The sequence below is a fragment of the Hipposideros armiger genome, unplaced genomic scaffold (genome assembly GCF_001890085.2).
Source record: "Hipposideros armiger isolate ML-2016 unplaced genomic scaffold, ASM189008v1 scaffold_352, whole genome shotgun sequence".
Classification (NCBI taxonomy): domain Eukaryota; kingdom Metazoa; phylum Chordata; class Mammalia; order Chiroptera; family Hipposideridae; genus Hipposideros; species Hipposideros armiger.
In genome coordinates, this window is record NW_017731702.1 from 1,710,984 (window position 1) to 1,727,498 (window position 16,515).

Here is a 16,515-nt window from a genome sequence, read left to right on the forward strand (position 1 = left end):
TGAGAATCGCCTGAAGTCCAGCTGAACTGAAGTCCTACAACTATGTACATACAGAAGAAGCCACCTCGAGACTAGCAGGAGGGATAGAGACGTGCAATGGGCTGGCCCCACACCCACGTGTGACCATTTAAAATCAGGAGGGGTATCTTGGCTGTGGAGGTCCCTCTGAAGAAGTAAGGGGTCCCAGCACCACACCAGGTTCCCTAGCCCAGGGATTCTGCGTCTGGGAGAGAAGTCTCCATAACTTATGGTTGTGAAAACCAGTTGAGATTGTGGTTGAGTGAGCCGGAGGGTGGCTGGAATCCCAGATGCTCCTCTTAAAAGGTCCTTGCAGGGACTTAACTTGCTGATGGGCTCACTCGCTCTGAGCTCCAGTGCTGGGGCAGCAGCTCAAAAGGCAACAGGGACATATAGGATGGAACTGAGTTGTCTGGCTTCAGAACATGGGCTGGAGGGGAGCTTTCTCCCAGCCAGAAGAGCTGGGGGAAGTCATTGTTTCTTTGTTGAGCCCTCCTAGTTCCAGGTATGTACAGGCAGGAAGCCGCCATATCTGAGTCTCCATCAATCTAGCTAATATTATTCGTTTGCCCTGCCCTGGAGATTTTGAGACCCTGCTCTACCCAACTTTTGGGCACACACAAGCCACTTCCAGTGGCTTTTCCATACAAACCGCCTACCTTGGCTCATGCTGCAGACTTTCCTAAAATCTCACAAAGGTTCACAAAACCCAAACAAGCAGCATCTGGCTCTGGTGTATCCCGTGCTTCTGGGAGGGGAGGCTAAGCAGCTCTAAGCCCGGCACTAGTGGTTGCCGGTCCTGGTTCATGGCTGGCCTCTTGAGGAACCTCCAAGTACAGTGCTGGCAGCAGCCATCTGTGGATTGCTTTCTGGCTTATGAAAAGTGGCTCCGGTCAGGGCACAGACTGCAGCTGAATTTGGCCTGCAGCGGGTCCCCTTCAAGGAGTTCCTGAAGCTGGCATGCCCAGTGGCCAGCTTCAGACCCAGCCAAAGCATCATCTGGTTGCCTCCAAGGGTGACACACCCAAAAGGCACACAGGGCAGGCGCCAGAGCCCTGCTAAAATGAACCCTGCTCTGTAGGGTCAGCCCCTGCACAACAGCTCCTTCACTGTAGTCACAGACAATCCTCATAACAAATCAGCCAGAGAGTCAATCCCTCCCATTGGTGTGCAAACAGCAACTATGGCTCAACTACAACAGAAGGGCACACACAACCACCACAAGAGACATACCTGGAGCCCCCAGCTCAGGTACCCAGGGAGACTGTGCCACTGAGTCCCACAGGACACCTACTACATAAGACCAGTCTACTAAGACTGGGAAGCATAGCAGCCCTACATAGTACATAGAAACAAACACAGGGATGCAGCCAAAATGGGGAGACAAAGAAACATGTCCCAAATAAAAGAACAGAACAAAGTTCCAGAGAAAGAACTAAACAAAATGGAAAGAGGCAATCTACCAGACACAGAGTTCAAAACACTGATTATAAGGATGCTCAATGGCCTCAGGGAACAAAGAGACAGGGAACATAAAAAGATAGCACACATGAAAAAGAACCAGTCAGAAATAAAGAATACAATAACTAAAATGAAGAATAAATTAGAGGAATCAACAGTAGCTTAGATGAAGTAGAGGACTGAATCAGCAATTTAGAAGATAAGGCAGCAGAAAACAACCAATCAGAACAGCAAAGAGAAAAAAAAATGAGGCGAGTTTAAGGGGCCTCTGGGACATTAAGCATGCCAACATTCACATCATCAGGATACCATAAAGAGAATAGAGAAAGCAAGGAACTGAAAACCTATTTGAAGAAATAATGATGGAAAACTTCCCTAATCTGGCAAAGGAAACGGATATTCAAGCCCAGGAAGCACAGAGAGTCCCAAACAAGATGAACCCAAACAGGCCCACACCAAGACATATCGTTAAGTAAAATACTAAAAGTTAAAGACAAAGAGAGAATCTTAAAAGCAGTAAGAGAAAGGCAGTTAGTTACCTACAAGGGCGCTTCCATAAGACTGTCAGCTAATTTCTCAACAGAAATTTTGTAGGCCAGAAGGGATTGGCAGGAAATACTCAAAGTGATAAAAACTAAGGACCTACAACCAAGATTACTTAACCCAGTGAGACTATCATTTAGAATCGAAGGACAGATAAAGAGCTTGCTAGAAAAAAAAAGCTAAAGGAGTTCATCACCACCAAACCAGTATTACAAGGAATCAGAGAGTGGCTGCTGTAAGATGAAAACAGATTAAAAAATATGAATAAAATGGCAATAACTACAAATCAACAATTACTTTAAATGTAAATAGATTAAATGCTCCCATCAAAAGACACAAGGTGGTTGAATGAATAAGAAAATAAGACCCATACACATGCTGCATATAAGAAACTCAAAAGACACACACAGACTGAAAGGGATGGAAAAAGATATTCCATGAAAACAAACAAACAAACAAACAAAAAACAGGGGTAGCAATACTTATACCAGACAAAATAGGCTTTAAAACAAAAGCTATAATAAGAGACAAAGAAGCACCCAATAATCCCACTTTTGAGTACTTATCTGAAGAAACCCAAAATGCTACCTCAAGGGGATGTGTGCATCCATATGTTCATTGCAGCATTGTTTACAATGGCCAAGATATTGAAGGCAACCTGGGTGTCCCTGAATGGATGAATGGATTAAGAATAGGTGGTATACAGGAGAAAGACCATGGGAGGACCCTGAGAAGGTAGCCATGGGCAAGCTGAGGAGAAAGGGTTCAGGAGAAACCAAATTTACTGACATCTTGATCTTGGACTTTCAGACTCCAGAACTATGAAAAAAATACATTTCTGTTGCTTTTTTTAAAAAAAGAATAGGTGGTATATAATATACAATGGAATATTACTCAGCCATAAAAAATGACATTTTGCCATCTGATGGACCTAGAGGATGTACCCCTAAAACTAATATAACATTGTGTGTTAGCTATATTTTAATAAAAATCTTTTTAAAAAGAAAAGGAATGCTCTTTTACTACCTCTTGAAACACACCATATACTGGGTAGTCTACAGTTGATTATCCATTATATCAAAAACTATATTCTGTAAGAAAACATTGATTTTAGTTTAAAAGTATTATCCTTTAAATTGGGTAGCATAATATATCACTGGAATATAGTACTCTAACTTACTCATTGATCCACAGGAAATCATGTTTAGTATACGAAGGTACATAAAACATAGGAAAGTAAAAGGAATATCTGTAAGCTAAAAGCGTGGGAAGGGCCACCCAAGTGGCTCGGTGGTTAAGAGTTGGCTTGGGAGCACGAGCTCTGAGCATCAGGGCCGCCAGTTCGGATCCCACATGGGTCAGTGGCGCTGCGCCCTCTACAGCTAAGATGGTGAACAACAGCTCGATCAGGAGCTGGGCTGCAGTGAGTTGCTGGCAACAGCGTAGGCTGCAGTGGGACTGCAGTGGGCTGCTGTAAGCTACCATGAGTGACCGGCAAATAGCGTGAACAGCAGCAGCCAGCGTGAGCTGCCGTGAGCCGCCGTGAGCCTTCATGAGCAGCCGTCCAATGGCCGGCGACTGATTTGCCTCAGCTGGGAAGAGCGCAATGATCAAAATACCAACATGGGCCAGTGAAACAACATCCTCCACAACTAGATTGAAGAACAAAAGGACAGCAACTTGTCTGTTCTCCTTCCCTGATACCCCAACGCTGTTCCCTCCCCCAATTCCCCAATAAAATCTTTAAAAATATAAGAAAAAGCATAGGAAAAAGAATAAAATTATAAGGACACAAAAACCCAGTGAGCACAGCCACATAGGATAAATAGCATAAATGCTAAGAGCCCAATATGTTATATAATACTACCTGCAAAGGGTTGCTGTGTGACTTCAGAGCAAGTCACCCAAGATGTGCTTTTATGTTATGTGGATTATTTTGAGCTAAGGGCAATTTTAGCTTTAGGCTCCAGAGAAACTTCCTTTTAACTACCTAGAAGAAGTTGAGTTAGGGGCTTTGCCCATAATAAGAGATTATCAGTGATATTCTCTTTTTGACCCACCAATTTGGCAGGGCAAGCTTTTATTTACTAAACATCTGCTCTTATCATCCTGCAATGACCCTTTGAAGCCCCCAAGGTGAATGACCTCATCCCTAGCTCAGGATGTCTTATAAACCTCAATCACCCTTTCTATCTCTGAACCTCTCCTGCATGTGGGGTCTCTGACTCTCTCATGTGTGCAGGATTCCCATACACATACACGTGCCAAATTTATTTTCTCTTGCTAATCTGTCTCATGTCTATTTGATTATGAGATCAGCCAAAATAACCTTTGTGGGTAGAGGAACCTTTGTTCCTCCTCCACACTATGAAGACACAAATATTTTACAGGATAGAAAAGTAAATGGTGGTCATTATTGTAATGTAAACCATCATAAAATCTCTTCAAGAAGACAAAAAAAAAGAACCAGTACAGGATGTGTCAGAGATGTTTATTAAAAGTGCAGACATTTCAAAGAAACCCAACTATCTAGAATACTTTTTCCTGGGGTTCAGCATAGCTGAAGTTTTGGTGTATTGCTATGTCTATTTGACATTGTCATGAAAATTAGTTATTTTAATCCTTCATTTGAGGGAAAGGACCTTGATTAACTCACTGCACCTGAAAATGTTACCTGGTCCATCAACAGAAAGGTGGTTGGTTGGTTTGTTTTTGGTAATTTAAATTAGAATATTAATAGTAAAAATCTTTCTGCCATTTCAGTAACAAAGCTTATTTGAGGCAATATTCTTAAGTCTTTAAGTAAAGAGTTAAAAACTTTAGAGACAGTATATTGCAAAGGCCTCCTTAGCCAGTTTTCTAAAGTACAGAATGATCAATAAAACATACCTTCCAAAAGTCGATTGGAAGAGTCTGAATTCAATGGAATGCCAAATAGTACTGGCAGACATTTACTCTTATAGAAAGAGAATGCTATGTTTGCATTGTTCTGTTAATAGCATGCTAACAAGTATGTTTCCTGTAGGGTCACTAATGGACAGAAAAAAAATACATAATAAAGCAGCGAATAGTAGACAGCCATTCATGCTCTGTTGGTCTATAGTTACTAGAGAGAAGAAAGCGTAAGTCCTATTACCTTAGGCAGCTATGAAAAAAGAATCCTCTCTTGTTAAAGCAAGAGAATCTGAAGAGGAAATTTTTAAAAAGTCAGATTATGCTGTCAATTTTAGTTGTCATAATGTGCTTTAGACTTAAAACATTCCTCTGAATGGCAATTGAACAGATGGAAATTTTCATTTTTGGTTAACTGGATGGGAGAATTGGACCAGTACCTAAAATGACATTGAAATGAAGCTCAAACCCCCTCCCACAAGAAGGAAACAGATGCATCACTCCAGATACAAAATAAATTATTGAACAGTGCATATATTATATTGGCATCATTGTATCCAACTGTACATCTGCACAATGTTTTAGTCTCCTGGTGAGAGAACAGACATTTCTAAAAGGGAAAATAGGCAACTATTGAAGTGAATCAGATAAGTATACCATTTGGGTAAGAAAAGCCAAATAACACTTCAATGAATTTGAAGGTATTCACGCTGAGAGGAAAAAAGAGCCATAAATTATACTGATTACAATGCCCTTGAACTTATATATTGATTTAAATGTGGTAGATTTTGAAATATAAAACAACATTTCCAAGATTTTTATAATCTTAAATCAGAATAAATAAAAAATATCTGACTACCTAAGGCTCTAAAGAAGTTAGGGTTGAATACGCTTCTTGCTTGATCTGATAGAGAAGTGAGTGATATATTAAACTAAAACTATATACCTTATTATAAGCTATGATTAGAAAGGACTCAGAACAGGTAGCTAAAAGGAGACCTATTTGATAATTTAAAGTTAACAGCTGTCCCTGTGAGTTGTGTACTAAGAAATGGGATTAAGATGAACGCCTTTTTACTCTTTTATAAGTTCCAGTTCCACTTGCTGACAATGCTTTCCTGGCCAGCGCTTGCTCACTCCTCGAGCTGACCAAGCCAGCAGCTTCTACCATCCCACACTTCCACCTCAGTCTTCCCATGAACCCTTTCCACTCTTTCCCAACTCATTAAAACTTAGCCCAGCTGCACAGGAAATATGAAGATAGCTGATTTAGAGGACAGGTGAGGGTGCCCTGATTAAGCAGAATTTATTATTTTGTTTTGTTTCTAAGGTATAATCTTGGTTGGCCCTGGGCCAGCCACACTCCTGTTATAAAAGGTGACTGACTGTACAAGAAGTTCTGTTCAGGGGATGTAGATGACGACTGAGGATGTCGGCAGAATAAATCCGGAGGTAGTACCTAAAAGAGAAAGAGATAGAAGGAAAAACGCCTCTAACATAAAAAGATTTTTTAGTTAAATAATAGAAATTCTACTTCTTTTTATTTATTAAGCCATTCATCACAATGTAATAAGATTTTACTAAATATCAAAAGTGATAGAATATTTTATCAGACATGACTCCCAATCAAATTATATTTAATAAGGATTCACTATCTTGAATTATGTCTCCCAAGACTATTAGAACAGCACAGGTGAGAAAAATATGTTCAGTGCAACCCTACAAAATATTAATGGAAAGCAGATACCATGGCACAATGAATTACGAGTCTGTATTGGTGCATAGTCTTCATAATGGTATTCCCTTTAGAAAGAAAGTTGCACAGGGAAGTCATTCTTTGCATTCTCCCAATCATTTTTAAACACAGGCAAATGTGAAACAGAGCTCATTAAAAAGATATAGAAAGACAAATATAACCTAAAAGTAGCGTATAAGGAGGTTGGGCCCATCTGGACTTATTAGACAGAGAAAAGCCTTGAGGGGAATAGCTGGTAATGTGGTATAGGAGAAATAGTTAGAAGGTAATTGGGAAAGGGGAACTCAAGTTGGCTCCCTCCCTGGGGTGTTTCTGCCAAGGAAAAAGAATAAGAATAGAACCTTTAGGAATAGTATCATGGGGTGGCTGGATGCCCAAACAGAGTCTGTTGCTAGGAAAAGGCCATGGTATAATATGGTAATAATTCACAGAATGAGTGGACCAGAAATCGTATTTTGTCCCTCAGACTCTAGCTGATGCTTCTCTCTTATTTAAACATAAGTTGCTTTATGGTTTCCAGCCACTCTTATCCACTCTCTGTTAGCCAAATCTCTCATTGTTTTTCTGACATTCTTCTTAATATTAGTGGACATTTAACTTAACAGGTAACCTAAAACAAAAGATTTCACAAAACATTTCACATATTCAGGTGTTTGATCGCCAGTGATCACTGGTCATGGGACTAACAGAGGCTGAAGGGCCATCACCATGGAGCCACGTGAAAAATTTTAATTCATAGGGTAAGACAGCAGGTAGGAGTCCCAGGTCTTCTGATATGAGGGCAGAAAAAGAGCTCAAAAGGGCTAACCTTAAGGAAGCAGTGTGTTCTCATCTCAGGTTAAGTCTTCCTCTAATTGCATTTTATTGTCAAGTATGAAGAGATATTTAAGATTCTTATTTTGATACCTGTACGTTTTCTTACCAAAGATAATATAGCGTGTAATTTACTGGCTTTAAACATGAGATAAGCTAATTTATGAATAAAGCATTTCTAACGATGGTGCAAAAAGTGTTGAAAGAATCTTTGAACAAATAGTACAAATTCTGGCAAGTCTGATGGGAGGCTGAATTTACTTCTCTAAGTATAGAGCCTCAAATGGGACAGAGAAAAGCTGAAGTACTACTAATGAAATCATATGTGGCAAATGCACATTAAATCTACTCATTTTTCATTGAAAAGGAGCACTAGAGACTAAAGCTCTTTCAATAGCTTTGTTCATCTTTTTGGGGGGTGGATGATTACCACATTTTCAATGCTGAGCATTGGATCCTTCAACACTATGAAGATTTTATAGTCCTCTTTAGCAATCATTTATAACAATTCTAATTTTTTTCTTCTATCATGCAGTCTTCTAATATTTTCTTATTTTTCCCATCAAAAATCACTATGCAAATTCCAGCCAAAAAAGAAAAAATTTCTATCTAGAGCTCTCAATATTATTAACTTTTCTGATTTGTAAAAGGCAAAAAACAAACACACCATAAAACAAAGCAAAATATAGGACATCTAGTTTTTTGAGAACTTTCTAAATAGTTCCAGAATAAAGTATTCTGACTTCACAGCAAACATTTTCCAAATTAAACTGTATTTGATGCTGATATTGACAGCATATCCCTATGTACTCATGTAACCGGATATCCTTTTTAAAAAAATCAAGGGGAGGGCTGGCCGAGTGGCTCAATTGGTTAAGAGCTTGCTCAAGAGTGCAAGCTCTGAGCAACAGCGGTTTGATGCCCGGCCTGAGTTGAGCTGCTGCTGAGCTGCCAACAGGTGGCAGGATGGCTCAGCTATAAAAAATAAATAAATAAATAAATAAATAAATAAATAAATAAATAAATAAATAAATAAAAAATAAATCAAGGTGAAATTCATATAAAATTAACGATATTAAAGTGCACAATTCAGTGGCAATTAGCACATTCAAAATGTTGTGCAACCATCCCCTGTATCTAGTTCCAAAACACCTTCATCACCCCAAAAGAAAACCAATTAAGCAGTCACTCCCTGTTCTCCCCTCCCCCGAAATCTGCTTTCTGTTTCAATGGACTTATGTATTCTGGATATTTCATGTAAATGAAATCATACAGTATGGGACCTTTTGTGTCTGGCTTCTTTTATGTAGGACAATATTAATACATTCATAGGTTCATCTATATTGTACCATGTATCAATACTTCATTCCTTTTTATGGCTGAGTAATAGTCCATTGTATGTATATACCACAGTTTGTTTTTCCATTCATCCATTGGTGAATATTTGGGCTGTTTTCACCTCTTGGCCACTGTGAATAGTGCTATTATCATAAGTATACAAGTATTTGTTTGAGTTACTGTATCAATTCTTTTGGCTATATGCTTAGAAATAGAATTGGTTGGTCATATGGCAATTCTATGTTTAACTTTTTGAGGAACTACCAAACTGTTTTCCAGAGCAGCTGCACCATTTTACATTCCCAGCAGCAGTATATGAGGCTTCCAATTTCTCTATGTCTCTATGTCAGTTTTTATTTTTCATTTTATTATTATAGCCATCCTTGTGGGTGTGAAATGGCATCTTGTTGTTTTGATTTGCATTTCTCTAATGACTATTAATATTAAGCATCCATTCATGTGTTTGTTGGTCATTTGTATATCTTCTTTGGAGTAATGTCTATTCAAATCCTTCACTCATTTCTAAATTCAATTATTATTTTTTTGTCATTTGTTTTGGATACTAGATCCTTATCAGATATATGATTTGCAAATATTATCTCCATTCTGTAGGCTACCTTTTCATTTTCTTCATAATGTCTTTGATGAACGAAAAGTTTTTAATTTTGATAAAGTTCAATTTATCTATTTTTTTCTTTTGTTGGCTGTGCTTTCAGTGTCAGCACTAAGAATCTACTGCCAAATCCAAGGTCATGAAGATTTATGCCTAGGAGTTTTATAGTTCCTAGTTGTAGTAATATAGTTGTAGCTCAGATATTAGATGATTAATCTTGAGTTAATTTTTGTATATGGTGTGAGGTAGGAGTCCAACTTAATTTTCCATGTGAATATCTAATTGTTTCAGCACAATCTGTTGAAGAGACTATTCTTTCCCCCATAGAATGGTCTTAGCACCCTTGTTGCAAATCGATTACGCATGGATGTATAAGTTTATTTCTGAACTCTCAGTTTTATTCCATTGGTCTGCAGTTATCCATTTAAACTATATTTTTCTAAGTGCTCAAAGCATAAGTACAAAAGAGTTTGGACAACAAACACTACTCCAAGATCTTAGTTTGAGCTAAAGTTTCCCACTAGACTGGTGACATGCTTTCTCACTAATAGCAACCATACCTGTGAGTTATATCTTTGTATATCTTTGTAGGGATGATACCCTAAACTGGCACAGATTTTAAGCATCCTCTTCCTGGAGCTGGCTTGAGGAAAAATGGCGATTCTTTAGATTTTCACAAATCAACTTCAGGTATTCTCATCATCAACTTGTATGGCAATGAGATAGCATTACCAACCTTCCTCATCATCGCTAGGAACAGCAGGGTGGTAAAAGAAGAAAAAAGGTGCAAGCTTCTACTCTCAGGAGAGCTATATCAATTGTCAGCAAGAGCTAATAAACTTGAGCCAAGTGACCAAGAAAACAGTTTACCACATACCTACAGCCATCTGCAATCATTACTAGTAACCTCATGGCCACACATACTGTAAAGATTTCATTGGAAATTGTGTGAACACTTAGTGTTTGCTGCAAATGAACTTGTGTTCTCTTGATTTATTAATTCAGGAACTAGTACATGGAAACAGGCAAATAAAAGAAGTAAAGTGGTAAAATACTATTTTACGTTAGTTCCAACTTTGAAGCTACTTGCAAGACTCATTTTCAAGATAGTTTTAAGGAAGAAAAGTCTTAGGAATTATTTTTTTATCCCCATATTACAAAAAGTATAAATTATTATTTTTTCCTTTTTTAAGTTTTTTTCACTAATCTTCTAGTAGCTAAAACATAACCTAACTAGCCCTGATCTACCAAGTCTACTGTTCTCAACAATGAACACTGTTAAGGGATTTATTTATAACTCACAGAAGAATGACAATAAAAGGTAGACAGAGGGTCATAAATTCTAAGTGTGATATGATCATGGAAATATCCGTCATTTTTACTTTTAAGAGGGAGGGAGGTAGCTTCTTTGGTGCCAGAGATGCCATTAGAATTAGATGCTCCTTGAAATTTACTCATGAGATATCATAAGTCTGCTTCTTTTCTCATATCATCCAGGGAGGCAGAACACTTATGAGAAGCAACAGAATCAGTCATCCGGTTGGAAGCTGTCAGATGTTGTATTAGGTACTGAGAGGACGCTATCATGAAAAAAAGCTCTACCCCGGGATGTAATAATCCTGCTTCCTTACATGAGAGGCTTTCTCAGTTTACAGGGAATATCTTCTGAAGGGCTATACATAAGACAATATTCTACCTCCTGATAAATCATTAGGTAGGTGATGAGGGTCATACACGAGGGAAATCTGACATTTCACCAACCTCTTTTAGGTGGTATATTCCTTAGTACATCTTCCTCTCTTCTTTCTCTCCATGTCTTAACATGAAAGTACCAAGGATACATGACACTGAGTAAAAAAATAAGAGTCTAGAGTAGCCTGGACTAGGAAGGTCAAATTAATAAGGCAGAAGAAGGGCGTGGGGGAGGGGAGGGGAGGGCCATGGGGCTGGGTAGAAGGGCTGTTTTCTAAGCTAAACACGCTTGCTTAACTCAGGTCTCAGTTACTTGGAGCAGTGCTTCTCAAACCTGAACGTTCATGTGAATCACCTGTGGATACTGTGAAAAGGGAGATTCTAATTCAGAAGGTCTGGAATGGGGCCTGAGATTCTGCAAGGGTGTAAAGGAGATTGTATTTGTCAAAGGGAAAGATGATTTTCAGGGAGACACAACCAGGACTCTGAACAAAACCACAAAGTCTACCTTGACCATTCTACTTCCTTTCCCAAATGTCTCTCCTTTTATGGCTCCTCATTCTTTCTGTACCTGAAAATTCTATCTCATAGAGGTAAATGAGCCTTACAAGTAAGAGAAAGGAAGATCTCTCTCCTTAAACTTCTAAAACAATTCCCAGTCTTAACTGCCCTTTAATCCAATTTGATATTGTTATCCTTAATGGTTAAAGCAATCCAGATTAAACTGAGAATTAATGATAGCTTTACTTCTCCAAAGGGGCACTTCTATTGTAAAACACTTATTTTTTCAACCTATAGTAATATTCAGTGGGGAGACTGTTACGTGGAAAATATTTTTGAGATCCACTGTTCCTTACCCATCTGGGGTAACATACCATTATTTCCACTAAACTTTAACTGGTCTGCTAGNGTTTATTTGGAGAAAAAAATTAAAATCCAATTATTTTAGAGAAAACATTCCTCCCTGAAATCAGCTCAAAGGAAAATATCTGATAAACCAGCAACCTACAATATTTCAAAACAATGCTGCCACCTGCTGGAAAAATCTGTAATGTTTTCATCATTTCCCTATCATGATCTTCCTATTACCTACTGAAACAAGACAACACCTTTTTAATAATTTTGACCATTTAATTTGTCTGATTCTTAATAACTACATCTTAATTGAGTGCCAACTCATTATAATTTTTAGTATATGTAAATATAAATAGTTTGAAGTGACAGCATCAAAAACAATGCAGTTCTGTAAGTACACCTAACAGTGCATGAGGCAGGTTTTGAATTATCAGATGATGATATATTCTTCCTGAAAGGAAAAAAAAAATTAGGCTGAGTATCTTAACAGAAATTTGATGCTAGTAATGAAACTAAATTTAGAAGGTCACTGAGTAAGCTAAGTCTGAACAAGAACCACGTTAGAAGTTATGGAAAAGATACTCTTATTGCTAATCAGAGTATTTAGTCTCTAAAAAATAATGGGGCCCATTTATCATAAATAAAAATATACCTTAATCACCTATTTTAATATTTTGTAAAACTACACTATCATGTCCTGTGGTTTTAAATTTTTTTGCTGTTTTTGTTTTTATAATTCTAGGCCCATAAAAATCTCAATTCATTTAACAGCTGTTTTTTGAGTACCTACTCTGTACCCAGGCACATGTACATAAAGCTCATTTAAGTAGTTAGAAATGAAATCATCACCCACATTTCATCTGAGGATAATAATCCCTAGTTATATGTTTGTTGTAAAGACATGAAATAATCAGTTAACATTCAATGAATGCTATCTATCATTAATGTAAGCATTANCATTCATATATGATCCCAGATGTGAGCACAGGGGACAGAGAACCACGGGGATGACAGGCTGGGTTCAAAATCAGGAACTAGAAATATGTCAGCGCTTCATTCTTGGTCTTGTTGGTCTGATAGCTGTGCAAGGCCAAGGGTGCATTTTTCACACGGTAGACTTTTAAACACTCGAAGGTACACAAAGTCGTCATTATCAACTTGAATCTTGATGAAGTAGTTGGTACCCGCAACCAACTGGCTCTTGAACTCCATAGCCTTAAAAAGGGGGTACCTCTTGTTTGCCTTCTCCTCCAGCTGCGGCTTCACCATGTCGGGGATGGACTGGATCTCGCCTGTGGTGGGCTGGACGGCTGAGCAACCTCCGCAGAGCGTCCTGGCAGCAGTTGTGTTGGGTATCGGGCACCGAGCAGTGGGGCACTGAGCGGCGCGCACTAGAGCAGAGGGCTGTGATTGCGGCTACCCAGCATGGTGGTCCTCCGCCTAAAAAATAAATAACTTCCAACATGGGCCAGTGAAAGGACGTCCTCCACAACTAGACTGAATTACAAAAAAGGACAGCAACTTGTCTGTTCCTCTTCACAGATTCCCCAACGCTGTTCCCCTCCCCAAATTCCCCAATAAAATCTTTAAATAAACAAGTAAATAAATAAATAAATAAATAAATAACTTTATATGATACATTTAGCTGAAGAAAAAGAAAAGCTTAATTAGAATCTCTGGCAAAGGTGCAATTTGTCACTTGGACCACAAGAAGGCAATAAAGATTAAAGGAAATACTAGCTTCTTCAGTGCTAAAATCACAAAACTAATTTTTTAAAATAACATATAAATTCTTAAGTCATTCATAAAAATGGAAATTTATTCTAACAATCAAATAGTGAAGTCTGCAATATGGTTCTGAAGATACTTTTCTACCCAACCCCATTCAATTGTTAACTCTCAAAAGCAAGGATGTCAACTTGATTTTGTAATTCTTGTAGAGTAAGTAACACTTAGAAAGTTTTCGAATAGTAACAGAAATGAATTATTGAACTGAGCAGTACTTTGAGAAGAGAGAGAGATAAGTAAAAAAAGTAACAGTTTCATCTGATTGACACTGACACAGAGAAACTGGGTTCCACGCAGGGGCACAAATGGGGTTCATCACTAAATGACTTTGATGAATCAACACTAGATATATTCTTCTTCCTCATGGGTTATAATTATTCTACAAATACTGTGAATCATAACTGCTAGGAATAGTGTCTAATTCACAGTATTTAATAATACTAATTATCATTATTGTCATTGACATTATAATTCTTAATGTAAAGCAATTATGCAACCCTCAAAGTGGACAAGTATTGAGTCTTCGGAAAAGTCATGACGCATGTTTGCAACAGATGGTGCTGNCTTGTAGCCTCAAATACTCTCATTTCACTTCCCCTACCATGGTAAGTGGCTTATACTTCACAGTATACTGAAAATATGATACAGCACAGGGAAAAGTATTCAAAATTTTAAATCATAAGTCACTGACTACAATGGGTCTCCTATACTTAAAAATCTCATTTTAACAATAAATTAGCTAGCCAAAAAAAAAAATTAAGGGACTTAGGAAGGTTTGGTAAGGAATTTTCCACAGTTAGATCATACTATGGGAAGACAGCCAGAGAAAGGTATCGCCTACTGTGTGGAATATTATTAGGAGAGAAAAATGAGACTTTTGCAGAAAGAAAGGATGAACACAGGGATTAGTGTTCATTATCTTTCACTTTGGAGGGAGCACATGACTCAAACCTCTATAACACTTTCATGGTTTACTCGATAGTCTAAGTCTCTCCACATTCATGCTACTCATTAGATAAAAATATATTTTCAGCATATGTGAGCAAATAAAACTTTATACAAATTTATTAAACAAAAGACATTTTTTAATAAATCTACTATAGTCATCAATCTACTATAGGTCCAAAACAGCAATAATTTCTTATTGCTGAAACAATTTGTTTGGAGTTTTCACATATCTTATTTAGTAATTTTCAGAAAACTTATAGAAGAATAATCCTCCAAAATGATACATACTAGAAAGAAAAGACAGTGATCATTAAATTTTTTGTCCCTCCAGCATCAGTTTCTTAAAGGACACAGTTAAATGTTAATGATTACAATTGCCCTTATTAAAATTAAAGCTTTAGATTTCTTGGTTTATTTATTCATTCATTCAAGATTGTAGTTGCTCCAAATGTTCCTGAATATGTCAGCTTTTCGACAATTTAAGCAGTAGCTACAAATTTAATTCTGCTGGCTCTAAACCTGACCCAGATGCATGTCTGAGACTCCCTGAGTTTAAAAATTGGACTATGTCCTAGTCCCAAAAAAGATATAGGTGGGTGTCACTGATTGGCTGGGAGTCAAAGTACTTGGTTGCCAATAATTCAGCAGGACAATTCACAGGTGGCCAGTGAATAAGCTTTTCTCCAAGATGTTAATACCTCATTTAGAGGCTGCTATTTTACACATTTAAAATTTTTTGTTCTTGCACAAGCATATAATTAAAAAATACAAGGAGGACGGAATCCAAGCACAATAAAGGTAAGAATAGAAAGGGAGATCCTGAAAGATTTTACTTGCTAATGGATATAAAATGGTGGTCATTAAAATAATTCAATAAAAAATTATTAGTTGTAAATAATTGTGCTTAATTATTTTATTTTCTAATTAAACTCTAATGTCTTATAAACCAAAAGCAAGTTATCCAAATAGAGTTCAGTTAAGTTTTTAACTCCAGTATTAGCAGCTCTAATGTGAACTAGACAAATGGTTTTATAGTTGACTAAAATCTGACACTAGCTTTGACCCATTTTCCTTTCTTATAATTTAACCAATTGTTTTTACAGTATTTCCAACGATTCAGTTATTTTCCTTATTTGGACATCCTGCCTAAATGCAAACATCTTAGTGAAGTCATACACAGTTACAGGAATATTGCACAACAGAGTCAGACAGACTTTTTTATGAGTTTCAAAATGACTGATTGGAAACTATACTGCAATCACCAAACCTTTGTGTTAAGACATGTGCCACAGTTATAACACAGTACTGGGTTACTATCATTGGTACGTGTCAATGCTTTCATTATAAACCTTGTTGCTTCCACAGTTTTGTGAACTAGCTATAAAGCTTGATTTGGTTTTGATAAATAGAAGATTACTTTCCAAAGAAAAACAGATAAAAAGTTGTAAATGCAGCAGACATGAGATATACACATATATAAATAAAATAATAATGGCACTAAAGAGAGTTCAATTGGTATAAAAGAAGAGTAAGGTATGTATTGTGTGGTGCATATGAATAAAAAGTAGCATACTACAAAATCACTTTAAAGGTCATTTTTGTTAAATTATACTGAGAAATTATAGCCTGAGTTCTCATGAGCTTTGAGCCAGTAATAATCTCTTTCAGATTTCAGTTACCTTATCTATAAATGAATAAAAATACCCATTCAAAAGGTCTTCCATCTACAATTCATACCTAGGAGGAAATAACAGTCTTAAAAAGACACACACGTTTTAAACAGAGACAAACGAGGTTA

The 16,515-nt window shown here is 37.3% G+C and overlaps 2 protein-coding genes across 5 annotated transcripts in view; both read right to left on the reverse strand.

Moving 5' to 3' along the window:
- The window catches only part of NDUFAF2 (NADH:ubiquinone oxidoreductase complex assembly factor 2), a 184,756-nt gene that overhangs the window by 154,064 nt on the left and 14,177 nt on the right, over positions 1–16,515 (reverse strand). The gene's annotated exons all lie outside the window — the stretch shown is intronic.
- LOC109392862 (cystatin-B-like) lies at positions 12,980–14,768 on the reverse strand. The gene is given in 3 exon segments (XM_019661539.1): positions 12,980–13,084; positions 13,086–13,397; positions 14,721–14,768. Coding segments are annotated over 3 exon segments (429 nt in total). The 3' UTR covers positions 12,980–13,015.